The sequence below is a fragment of the Rhineura floridana genome, chromosome 17 (genome assembly GCF_030035675.1).
Source record: "Rhineura floridana isolate rRhiFlo1 chromosome 17, rRhiFlo1.hap2, whole genome shotgun sequence".
NCBI classification, from domain to species: Eukaryota; Metazoa; Chordata; class Lepidosauria; order Squamata; family Rhineuridae; genus Rhineura; species Rhineura floridana.
In genome coordinates, this window is record NC_084496.1 from 24563889 (window position 1) to 24577416 (window position 13528).

Genomic DNA, 13528 nt, shown 5'->3' on the forward strand with positions numbered 1-13528 from the left:
TTCTGCCTGAGGCAAAGGACAAAATGGTTCCTCAGCACCACCGTTCCATTCCATGTATTGAAGGTTCAGTGGAGCCTTTCTTAGAGCTGGCACTTGAGTTGTACTACTGCCCTAGCCAGGGGCCAGCATCTCCCACTGCAGAAGGCTACCTTAGGGGTTACAGGGCAGGCTCTTACCTAAAGAGCCAGTGTGGTCCAGAGCTTGGGGAAGTTACTTTTTTTGAACTACAACTCCCATCGGCCCCAGCCAGCATGGCCACTGAATTGGGCTGATGGGAGTTGTAGTTCAAAAAAAGTAACTTTTCCAAGCTCTGGTGTGTCAGACTAGGACCTGGGAGATTAGGGTTTGATTCCCCACTCAGCCATAAAGCTCACTGGGCCAGTCACCATTGCTCAGAAGAACATAAGAAGAGCCCTGCAAGATCAGGCCAAAGGCTCATCTAGCCCAGCATCCTGTTCCCACAGTGGTCAGCCGGAAGCCTGAATGTAGGACATGAACACAAGAGCACTCTCTCCAGTTGTGGTTCCCAGCAACAGAGCTCACAGCCTCCGACAACAGAGGCAGAACACCGCTACTGTGGCTAGTAGCCGTCGATAGCCTCATTCTCCATGAATGTGTCTCATCCTCTTTTAAAGTCATCCAGCCTAACCTACACCAGGGCTATTACAAGGATAAAATAAAGAGGGGGAAGAACCACCTACAACACCGTGAGCTCCTTGGGAGAAAAGGGGGGATATACATGTAATAACAAACACATACATAAATAAAATGTGGCGCACGCATCTTTCAGATGCTTCTTGGCCCTTCAGTTGATCCCTGAGGTGGCTGCTTCACTCTACCTAATGGTAGGGCCAGCCCCGTAGGTAGCATTCCTCACATGAAAACCCAACTGAAGGCAACTCCACTGCCCAAACTGCTTGCCTCTCTCATCGCTGGGGCTAAGTGGCACTGTCTCTTCAAAGCTCTTCCCTGGCCCCCCATCCTGTTCCACATCCCTCACAAATTCCTCATCTCAAATTTTTTCCATTGGACTCCTTATTTCCTAATGTGGTCCTGCCAATGATCTTCGCCCCTCCAGGACTACTAAACCCCACCTTTCTTTCTCCCTCACTGACCCCCATAACTGGAAGCTGCTCCAAAAGTTTTGACCCCCAACTGAAACTGATCCTCCACGAGTATATAACTCCATTTGCTTGTTACTTTGGCCCTTTCCTTCTGGTCTCTCACTCCCATTGTTTAAACTTTAAGCCCCTTGGGGCAGAGGCTTGTCTCTTCTTCACATTACTCTTTAAACAGAGTACCACGCTGAGGTCCTTTAGGACAATTAGGACATTGCCGTCCTGGGCTCCTACTGGGAGAAAGGATGGGATATAAAACTAATAATATATAAATAAATAGGGCACTGCCCCACACACCTCAGCCTGCCCTCAGCCAGCTCCCACCTTTTTACTTACAACCAGTCCAGGGGATGGTGGCACTAGTGCCTATCAGCTTGCGCCTCCTTAGTCTCTGTGTTGCTCTTGTAGAACTCAGAAGGGAGGAAGATGGGATCAAAACTAGAATTAGTTGGCTCTGCCTGTGATTGGCTCTGGATCCAACAACTGTTTGGCTTCCTCCCTTCCGCCACACCAGTCCCAATGGGCTACTAGGCACCACTGATGATGATGGTGGTGATAATAACAATGGTAATAAGAGGCATTCATGTCAATCCAGAGCTCCATACGATTCTGGAAATCCATGGATATCCAGACTGCTCTGCTCTTTCTAATGCCAGGAAAGTGTCAAGCACATGCACAGTAGCAGGGATGGGATCCATTGGCTGGTGCCGGTTTGAAAGCATTCCGTCAGCTTAACAGACTGGTATCTATTCAAGTTCATTCTTTGCCCACTATCCACAGCTCTTTTTTCCCCTCGCAAAAAAAAATATTGCTATGAATATCAATAATTTTGAAGGAAATATCAGAAAAGGAAAGGAAATCTCAATAAGGGACTATTGATAAAAGAAAGGAAATATTGATTAATATCAATATTTTAGAGGCACTTTTTAAAAAAAAAAATCAGTTTTCAACAATAGCCACGGAAAATAGCTACATAAAACCCATAAAAGCCGTGGAAAATAGCTGCATAGCAACGATAAAGAATAAGCACATTCATGGAAAATTCAGTACAAAATCCAAATTGGGCAGAATATTAGCACATCCCTACACAACAGACGGATATTTAAGTGGAACGTCTATAATCGAAGGCAGTGTATACATAAAAATCAGTTGCTGAAGCATCTGATTGGCTTCTGTGGTAAACAGGATGCTGGTTTAGATGGACCTTTGATATGAAGCAGGAGGGCTCTTCTTACGTAAGAGAAAATGAACAGAGGGACAGGAGGGGGGGGAGAGAAGAAAATCAGCCCCCAGATTCCCAATGGATGATGCCCAGAGGCTGTAATCTGAAACCTACTTACTAGGGAGTAAGCCCTAGAAAACATAGTGGGACTTACTTCCAAGTAAACAAGTACTGTGAATCTCTCGCATGTCCTAACACAGACACTCTCTGGGTAGCAGAAAGCTAATGAAGCTGATGAGAAAGGATCAAACAAGAGCCACCAGTTATGTTCCATTGTGAATGTTGTAAACAGGACAGGAATTGGAGAAACACCAGCATTTTTTTTTTACAAAAAATGCAAACAAAACATTAAGCTCAGCCAGACCAGGGCTTCACTCTCTCCCTCCCTCCCTCTGCCACATATGGAAGACTTGGGACACCAAGCTTTCCACGGGTGAGTCAATTTCCTGTCTTCCACGCCTGCACCAGATCCAAGCAGAAGCATGCATCTGCTGAAGGAGTTAATGGGACAGGAAGAAACAGGGACTATCCGAAGGCGGGAAAACATGTGACTGCAGGTGGGACAGGGAGGAGCAAATGACTCAGGCTGCTGCTCCCCTCGCCCTCCTCTTTTTCTCTCCTGTTATCACACTCTCCTGGTTTTCATTTCTGGCTATCTGCCGGCCTCCAAGCTACTAACCGGCAAAAGACCTCAGAGGGATCCAGGTCCATGGGAGAAATCCAGATCTACAAGGCAAGCAAGGATTAGGGAAGGATCTGGAGAATTCAAAACTGTCCTGTCTGAAGAGAACAGCAAAAGAAAAGGAAGGAGGGCAGTGGAAAAAGACAGAAAACCCTGCTTCTAGCTACAGCTGCTGATTTGATTCTGGGGAGTTTTGTAACGTTACTCACTCCTTTTTATTTTAGCATATTCTTATGGGGATTTTGAAAGTCAAGGGCAAAGGTGAAGGAAGCGGACTGTTCGAAGGTTAAAGAGGATCAGCCCAAACAAGATTTCAACGCTGCTGGAACTTTTAAAAGTATTCGCAGGTTGCTTGAATGCAACTGTTCGTCACTTCTCATCCATTTTCAAGCGTTTGGGGAGGGAAAGAACTTTTTTGTCCCCTCCACGCTTTTTTAAAAAAAAACTCAACTGAGATGAGGTGACAAGCAAGCCAGGCAACTGAATCTCAACATTTAGTTAAGTGTCAAAGGACTCTTTTTTAACAAAAAATTGAAAAGGGAAAACTGTTCATGAGGAATTGAAAAAAAGAGCTAGGAGGAACTATATTAGCTGCTAGTTGTTATTTAAACTCAGGGATTCACCGCACTAAATTATTTTTTTTTACATTATCCAACTTCTTTTATTTATTATCGGCAGGTCCTCTCCTCTTTTTCATCTAGGGATCATGGCTTTCTCTCAGGTCCAATGTCTGGATGACAGTCACGTCAACTGGAGATCCAGCGAATCCAAACCAGAGTTTTTCTACAGTGAAGAACAGAGGTTGGCACTGGAGGCCCTCATATCAAAAGGTCCAGATGCTTTCTATGAGGTCCTCAAGAAGGAGAACATTCGGGACTTCCTTTCAGAGCTGGAGCTCAAAAAGATCTTGGATACGCTGGAGACATATGACCCTAGTTCAGAGTTCATCCCCCGTGGGGATGAGAGTACTGACTTCAACAGCCAGAACGGTGAACAGAACCAAGCACCTTCTTTGGAATACTGGCCAGAGAGGTCCGATCGATCCATTCCACAACTGGACCTAGGATGGCCGGAGACCATCGCTTACCGTGGCGTGACCCGAGCTACCGTCTACATGCAGCCTCCCATCGACTGTCAGCCTCACATCAAGGAGGTTGTCCGCAAGATGATCTTCCAGGCTCAGAAGGTAAGAGATGCCCTCTGTGTGCTGCTTTCTTTTTGGTGGGGAGCTGAAGTTGAATAGCCCCTTTTTGCCCAACCAAAACAACCCTTTGTCTTCTCAGGAGCTTTGCTTGAAGGATGATGCATAGGCAAGTCTGGTCAGTTCCATAATGAGCTCATCATGCCTGTATTTATTGCTGATATCCCGCTTGGTGCCAGATAAGCTCTTCAGAGGAATTGTTGTGAGGAAGGAGGTTGGTTGGAATGGTTGCTGGTTTAAAGTGACTGGGAGAGGGGGCAAAGTTAATTACTACAAACAGGAGTTCATGGCCCTAGGTCTTGTGTGTTGGCCACTGTGGCCATTCGATAGCCATAACATTCAAATGAAATGGGATGGAGAGGTGGGACATCTTGCTTCTGATACATTGGCATTTCCACATGTGTTGTCCCATCAGCAGGGATCAAAGCCAAGCCAAATCGAAGCCTGACATTGATAAGCCGCTAGGAAGAAATTAATGCAGCCCCTTCCTTTCTTACTTTCCAACTTCATTCACTGAGCTGGGGCACAAGATTACCAGGACAGTGGCAGCTTCTGGTCTGGAAACTCTGCTCCCTAACACCAGACACATGCAGTCATTCAGTGGTGAAAGGCACTCTGCATGTGCCCAGTGACCCTCTCTCCTTCACGAGTACTTCAGATACTCCTAGCCAGAACCTCAGCTGCGAAAAGAGGCTTCGAGATGAAATGATGGTTGAAATTAAGCCACCCTTTCATTCCTTCTTAGTGGAAGGATCACAGGTCAAGGATAGAACATAGAATGAAAACAGCCTAATTTGTTGCAATTAAAAAAGCCAGAGTGATATGCACAGAGGAGGAGGAAGAGGAAGAAGGGCAGGTTTCATCCCAAGCCTTTGCAGCATCGGTGTGCAGCCAAAGAGAGTCAGTGTGGCTCATTGGCCTTGGGCAACTCGCAATCTCAGTTTCCCTTCTGTAAAATGGAAGTAACAGTGATGTGCATCTCAGGCTGCTGCATGCATGGCCAAGATGAGAAGCTGCTCATTTAAAAATCTACACCAATCACAAACAACAATTTCAATCCAGACTGTGGCCACAAAGAGCAGCAACAAATAATCTTGTGCTGAAGTTTTGCTGATTTCACACTTTGAAAGCTCTGTTCGGTCCTCCTCCTCCTCCTCCTCCACCTCCTCCTCTTGTTAGATCGGTGTCAGTCTGGATAATAAAAGTGGGAGAGCAGAGTAACAGCTGTGTCTAAAACTCATCTTCCAGCTTTATGGGATGGCTGGCCATCAGCAACCAATCAGATTTAGCTGGAATAAAATTGCAAAAACATACAGGTAGGCAGCCTGGTGCCTTCTGTATGAACCTGGGAGAATCTCTGCAAGTGTCTGACTCTGTATAAGGCAGCTTCCTATGTTCTTCCCCCATTCTCATTTTATCCTCACAACAGCCCTGTGAGGTAGTTTGGCTAAGTCAAGGGTGGGGAACCTGTAGCCCTCCAACTGTGGCTGGACTCCAACTCCAGCTCTGAATTTTGCGATGCAGTTTTCCAACCGAAGAACATTTTTACAAATGCATATAGTAGGGAAAAGTATGCATAAAAACGAACATCTTGGTGAACATAACATACAGATTGCATTGTATTAGGAGAAATCGCTTGAAAAACTGTGTGCATTAGTCAAAACTGCATACAAAAGAGGGTAAATTCATTCTAAAAAGCGGAAGAATTTTCATGAAGTTAAATCACAAATTGCTGCAGAAATGGGGAGAACTAAATTTCAGATTGGAAAAATGAGAAACTGAGAAAACTGAAATTGACAGATCCTTTCATCCATATTCCCAATATATACACAAATAGAATATAACCACAAAGGATAGTTTGATCACCAAGTATTTGGCATTATTACATTATGGAACCTCCATGTTCAGGAGCAGTATACCTCTCAGCATCAGATGCTGGAAACAATTAGCATGCAATGACAATCTGACAAGTGAGCTCTGGCCCATAAAAATACATGCTGCAATTAATGTAACAGTCTCTAAAGGGTGCCACAAGACTCTCAAAAACACTACAAAGAGAAGGCAGGATTAGATGAGTGCATTCCAGCAAGGAGTTCTTACAGTCTTTTGCTAAAAATTAAAATTATGCTGCATCAAATAATTAGGCACTTTAAACCCACGATCAAAGCTGTGGTTGCAGCAGTAAGGCCCTTTGATGACCTACTTCATTTGACCCACCAAAGGGTTGGATGGCTACATCATCCATAATTTGCTCAGTTAAAAAGATGAGGGTCTGAGCCAACAGTGCCAAGGACCTGCTGGATGGTTGGGCCATTTAAGACCAGGAATAATACAATACCAAACAGGACTTCAAAGGTTATGCTCTTATTTGGGGTTGTCATAGGCTCACTTAATGCTGATCACAGACAGAGGGGTCTCTGCTTTGCTTGCAAGAGGAGAGGTTAAGCATTTAAGCCTGTCTTCCCCAACCATGCTGGCTGGGGCTGATGGGAGTTGGAGTCCAGCAACTTCTGGAGGGTGCCACATTGGTTGCCACTGGCACAGAGACTGGCCTGTTTGTCTTATGTAGAATGCAGAAGGGTATTGTTGGCAAATGATGGCATATAGCACATTGGAAGATGATGGCATATATTATTACAATTACATTTCTATCCCACCTTTCCTCCAAGGAGTTCAAGGCGACATACATGCTTCTCTCCCACTCCATTTTATCCTCACAACAATCCTGTGAGGTTGATCAATATTGATTGATTGCTATTGATCAGCGTTGGTATATTGATCGTTGCGAAAAGCAGGATACTGGACTAGACTGACCTTAGGGCTCTTAGGTTTTTAATCGCTTTGCCTGTTAATAGTTTTGAACATTCACTGTAACATACACACACACACTAAATAAATATGGCTTGCATCTACAAGGACAGACATTCCTCACTATGAAAACCCCACCTCTCCGGAAAAAAACAGAAGTGTTTGAATAAGCATAGCCCCCCAAATATTCCAGCAAAACTTGGCTTGTTGTGCGAAAGAACCAGATTCTGTTACGAGATCAACATTATATCCTGAGATTTTTCATTCTGTCTTTTCAAATGAACACTATGTTTTCTAAAAATATAATTCTGTTATGACCCATTGTACTGCACTGATCAAGACAAAACATATATTACAGACTTTCATGTTCTATATGATTAGACACAGAATATTATTGTCACAGTTTTAACTAAAATATTGGAAAACAAAGCCATGGGTTAAGGTTAAAGTTCTACAAAAGTTTACAGTAGATTTATCTCATTTCATCATAGGAACATAGGAAGCTGCCTTATACTGAGTCAGACCATTGGTCCATTTAACTCAGTATTGTCTACACTGACTGGCAGGGTCTGCCTAGGATTTCAGGCAGGGAGTCTCTCCCAACCCTACCTGGAAATGCCAAGGATTGAACTTGGGACATTCTGCATGCAAAACAGATGCTCTACCACTAACCTATGGCTCTTCCCCTAAAATTAAAATAATATTCCAGTCCTCACAGCTCTGAATAGAGCTAAATTAAATAAGAATATAGGGAGCTGCCTTATACTGAATTAAGCCATCTACAGCAATATTGCCTACACTAACTGGCAGCAGCTCTCCAGGGTTTCAGGCAGGGACTCTCACCCAACCCTACCTGGAGCTGCCAGGGATTGAACCTGGGACCTTCTGCACGCAAGGCAGATGCTCTGTTACTGAGCCACGGCCCTTCCCTTACCATTAAGATGCTCTACCATTGAGCCACAGCACTTTTATTTTCACCCTTATACATTTGTTAATGTTGCAATAAAGTGTGAAATCCCACATTTCGTAAAGAGGGAATGGCTACAATGTTCTGAAGAAAGCATGCCCTGAATTTCGACCTTGAGATTGTAAAAAATATCAATTTTCATCTGTTACTACACAAGGGTATATTGGTATGCGTATATTGATCAGAAAATGTACACAATGCCCTCTTCATGGGCAGATCATGTCCACATTCTCCATGAATCCTGGTGAATGCACCCAACGGCCTGTTGTTTATCCATATTAACTGCTAAATTTACATTACCCGTAACATACATTCCAAATTTCATGGTTTCTGCTTGGTACGGAAGAACCCCGACAATTTTGATAACTAAGGATGGGAGATAAATTCAATTCAATGTGCATTTAAAGCTAAATTTATCAAATGGGCACTTTCCGAAACAATACACTGAACTGAACTGAAACGCAGCCATCCTTCAAAATTCGCACTTATTTGAAATTTGCAATGCAGTTCGCCAACCAAACAAGGCTTACAAAAATGCATATATTAGAGGAAAATGTCTATAAAAATGAATGTATTGATGAAAACAGCATACAAAAATGCATTATATTAGGAGAAATTGCTTGCAAAATGGTGTACGTTAGTCAAAAGAGCATAACAACTGCTTAATGTATTTTAAATTGTATTCGTTTTTAGTTACTGTGAACCGCCCAGAGAGCTTCGGCTATGGGGCGGTATACAAGTATAATAAATAAAATAATTAATAAATAATAAATTAAGACTTTTCATGAGGATCATGACTTGCAGAACAGCAGAAACCTGGAGAACTGAATTTAAGATTGGGAACATGAGAAACGTATATGACAGAAACTGACATCCTTCCATCCCTAGTGATAACCATAACCATACTGCCAAGATGCATGCCCGGCTTGCTAGCAGCTGGTTTCACACGGTCTCCTGCCCTATCTTAGCTTGTTTCCTGTTTCCCCAGCTTTACTCATTTTCCGTTCTATCAAGGCTGACAGTCCTTGATGGCTAATCCAGAGCCATTACCCAATTAGGAATCACGTTCAAGGCCTACTTCCACTGCCCTAGACTTGAACAGAGGTGGAAGTATTTAAAAGGCAGGTCAAGAACATTATCTGAAAATGTGTTTGGGAAACATAACCCATTTAGAGTATATGCAGTGGCAGCTACAGACACACATTGTTCTGGATGCATTCCATGTTTCTGTCTTCACAGCAGCCAAGCCATATTCCAAATGTGTTTAAGGAGCATCTGCACAAGCTTATTTTTGTGGGATATTTTCTCATTTATTATTTATTTATTTATTATTTGATTTATATTCCGCCCTTCCTCCCAGCAGGAGCTACACTCACGCATCCCTGCCACCAACCAAGATGGTGGCAGGGGCATCAGCACCTTAGGGAAACCTCTGCAGCCATCTTGGTTAATGGCAGCCCTGCGCGCACAGCCGCAAATGACAGGACAGATAGATAGGTGGAGCCAGCAAATGGGCGAGCAGCTAGGAAGCTCTCTCCCTGCAATCCGTGGCAGTACTCTCCTCCCCTCCCCTATCGAGGTGTCCCTCAGGGGACCCTGTGGCTCCAGGGATCCTCGGCCAGGGCCCAACCTGGCCGCCCTTTAGCACCGGCCCTGCTGATGTGCCAAGACAAGAGGTGGCACCACCAGGAGTATTTAAGTGCGTGCCAGCTCCACATGTGCAGGGGTGGTGTCACCTTGGAGAGTGGAGCTCCCATTCCGCAATCTGCACCACCATTTGGTTGCAATCATGCCCTGTGACCCAATGCTGGTGGAGATCGTAGAGGGGATGCTCCACCCTCCCAGCCCCAGCTGCAGGGGCCCTTGGCAAGTGGCTGACTTGGCCTCCCGCTGGTGCCAGGCCTGAATATATATTATCACTGATTTTGAACATTCTTCTATATTCTGGATGTGCAAAAGCTAAGTGTGTGTGTGTGAGAGAGAGAGAAAGAGAGAGAGAGAGAGAGGGAGGGAGGGAAAGAGAGAGAGAGAGAGGAATGATGAATGAATATGGCTTCTTATTAGGTCAGATCTCATTCTGCTATAAATAGACCCGCCACTTTCCGGATAAAAGGGGGAACGTTTCTGTTGCATAACATGTGCTGATTAGAGACCACCTAGTACCCAGTTCTGAGTGCTCCATTTTAAGAAGAAAACGAAAACGAATCCAGGGAAGGGTAAATGAGGCTTGCATCAGGTTATATGCAATGGTTGAAAGAGTTCAAGAGAGTGGGGGGAGGACATGATAGTGGTACTAAAATATCTGAAGAGCCAACTTGCAGAAGATGGAGTAAACATTCTCTGTGGCTCCAGAAAGCAGGACAAGAAATGGCAAGGAATCTGATTTTGGCTAAACATGAGGAGGTGATTCCTAGCAGTGGTAACAGCCACCTCAGGAGGTGGGAGGCCCTCCTTTGCCAGAGGTATTGAAGCAGAGACTAGGTAGCCATTTGTCAGCAGTGCTGTAGTTGCCAGATTTCTGAACTGAGGGGGAGGCTGGACTAGATTGTCTCAAAGTGCCTTATGACTCTAAATTCTATGATGCTATAGTTTATTTACAATTTGTTTCAACACTTGGCTGGCAATGACAATGGGACATTTTTCTACAAGACACTTCAGTCGAGGGATGGGTGAGAAATTTGATTCAGTTCATATTTAAAGGTGAACCTTTTAAATTCACACATTCCAGAACAATACACAAACTGAAATACAGCCATCCTTCGAAATTCACACTTCTCTGAATTTTGAAATGCAGTTCTCCAGCCAAGTCATGTGTACAAAAATGCGGATACTAGGTAAAGGGACCCTGGAAGTGCATATATTAGTGAAAATAACATTCAAAAATGCATTATACTGGGGGAAATTGCTTTGCAAAAAATGTATACAGTAGGGCCCCACAATTCACTAATACAGCGGTCTCAATTAGACGCAATTAGACTAAAGCCCCACTCATACGGCGCTTATTCCGCTTTACAGCGGTTTTCACTACACAGCGGGGGTCCGGAATGTAACCCGCCGTATGAGTGGGGCCCTACTGTACGTTAGGCAAAATATTAGGAGAAATTTGCACTAAAATACTGAAGAATTTTGAAGCCTTTTTTAAAAAATCACAAACTGATGTGTCTTAAGACAAGAAAAATGAGAAACGGGAATTGACAGATCCACCCCACCCTATTTCATCCCCCTCATGTGAAATGAGTGGTTGGACAACAACTCACGGACTGATTCAGCACAGCCTGTGTGGGAATGAACCTTGATCACAGCAGGCATCAAAGAAGGATCGTGATGAGCTAAACAGAATGATAAAGCCAAATCACAGCATAGACAACGGCAAAGTTCTTTGGAGATACCTTCCCTCAGCATGGAAGAAAAATCTGCCCAAATGACATAAGGCCTCCATGGCACAAACTGTGGCAGTGGGGTTAAAGGTAAAGGTGTCCCCGCACTTATAGTGTGAGTCGTTTCCGACTCTTAGGGTGACATCTTGCGACATTTACTAGGCAGACCGTATATATGGGGTGGGATTGCCAGTTCCTTCCCTGGCCTTTCTTTACCCCCCAGCATGTGCCGGGTACTCATTTTACCGACCACGGATGGATGGAAGGCTGAGTGGACCTCGACCCCTTTTACCGGAGATTCAATTTCCTCCTTCCGTTGGAATCGAACTCCGGCCATGAGCAGAGCTTCGGCTGCGTTACCGCCACTTAGAGAATGACAGGAAGGGGCAGGAGACAAGTCGTTGGATCACACTCTAGCTCATGGGTGGGGAATGTGTGGCCTTCCAGAAGTTGCTGGATTCCAACTCCCATCAGCCCCAGGAAACATGGCCAGTGGTCAAGGACGATGGGGGTTCTGGTCCGGCAACATCTGGAGGGCAGCACACATTCCCCATTCCTGCTACAGCTGCTTGATTATACCGCTGCTCAAGCTAGGGACGGAGGAGAAATTTAAAGCTGAATCCATCAACTTTGCACATTCTGAAACAATATGAGAACTGAAACACAGCCATCCTCCAAAAATTTGCACTTATCTGAAATTTTGTATTGCAGTTCTCCAACCAAAAAAAGTTTACAAAAATGCATATACTGGGGGAAAATGTGCATTAAAATGCCTGGTAGTGAAAATAACATACAAAAATGCATGATATTAGAATAAATTGCTTGTGTGTACATTTGCCAGAAGGGCAGGCAAAAATGTATTTATTAGGAGAAATTTGCACAAAAATGGTGAAGAATTTTCATGAGGATTTTTTTTTTAAAAAATCATAAGTTTCTACAGAAATGTGGAGAACTGAATTTAAGATTAGAAAAATGAAAAACCGAGGGAACTGAAATTGGCTCAGGCTCTATTGAATGTCAGCCAAGTTCTTGTGAACGTCAGCCATGTTCTCACATATTCCCATGAGGCTATGATATGAACGTAAGAGTCCTGCTGGATCAGGCCAAAGACCCATCTAGTCCAGCATCTTGTTTCACACAGTGGCCAATCAGGGCAATACGACAATGCAACCAATGACCTAGGGAGATGGTGGGCTCTCCAACAGTGGAGGCTTTCAAGAGGCAGCTGGACAGCCACCTGTCGGGGATGCTCACTTTGTTTGTTTGTTTGTTTGTTTGTTTGATTGTTTGTTTGTTTGTTTGATTGATTGATTGATATCCCACCCTTTCTCCCAGTAGGAGCCCAGGGCGGCAATTTTAAGTTGGATTCCTGCACTGAGCAGGGGGTTGGACTCACTGGCCTTATAGGCCCCTTCCAATTCTATGATTCTGATTCCATTTATATCCCACTTTTCCTCCAAGGAGTTCAAGGTGGCATACAAATATGGTTCTCCCCCTCCCAATTTTATCCTCTAAGCAACCCTATGAAGTAGGTTAGGCTGAGAGACAGTGAATAGCCCAAGGTCACCCAGTGAACTCCATGGCCAAGCAGGGATTTGAATTCTGGTTGCCCAGGTCCCAGTCTGGCCAGGGCTGGCTCCAGGCATGACTAGGCCCTTGGGCACCACCTGCCCTGGGTCCACGGCATCCCCTCTCAGGTGGTGTGGGGCTTAAAACAGGCCCGCCCACCCCACCTACCTCCCGCATAAGTGCACTGTGTGTGCATGCCTGCCATCACCCAAGAGAGCAACAGGGGCATCAACTCCTTAGGGACACCCCTGCTGTCAACTTGGATGATGGCAGGCATGCACATGCAGCATGCTAACATGCTAGTACGGGAGGTAAGTGGGGCAGACAGGCTTGTTGAAGCTCATGCCCCCTGCATCAGGTGGGTGTTGTCTGGGAACTCCTGCTCTACGATTGGCGTCAGCGTCAAGTCGCTAGGTCCCGCAACCCGGCATGGGTCGTGGAGTGGGAGCTCCATCCTCCCAGCCAAAGGAGGGGCCCTTCAGGGGCCTTTCTGGGCTACAGGGGCCCTCAGCCAGGGCCCAACCTGGTTGCCCCCTAGCACCAGTCCTGAGTCCGACACTCTAACCACTACACCACACAGGATA

At 45.0% G+C, this 13528-nt stretch overlaps 1 protein-coding gene across 1 annotated transcript in view; it reads left to right on the plus strand.

Annotated features, from left to right (window-relative positions):
* The first annotated feature begins 2930 nt into the window (after positions 1–2930).
* The window catches only part of FAM83G (family with sequence similarity 83 member G), a 50410-nt gene continuing 39812 nt past the window's right edge, over positions 2931–13528 (plus strand). Inside the window, exon 1 of the mRNA XM_061600233.1 lies at positions 2931–4208. Coding sequence (XP_061456217.1) covers positions 3729–4208 — 480 coding nt within the window. The 5' untranslated portion in view covers positions 2931–3728. The remainder of the gene's footprint in view (positions 4209–13528) is intronic.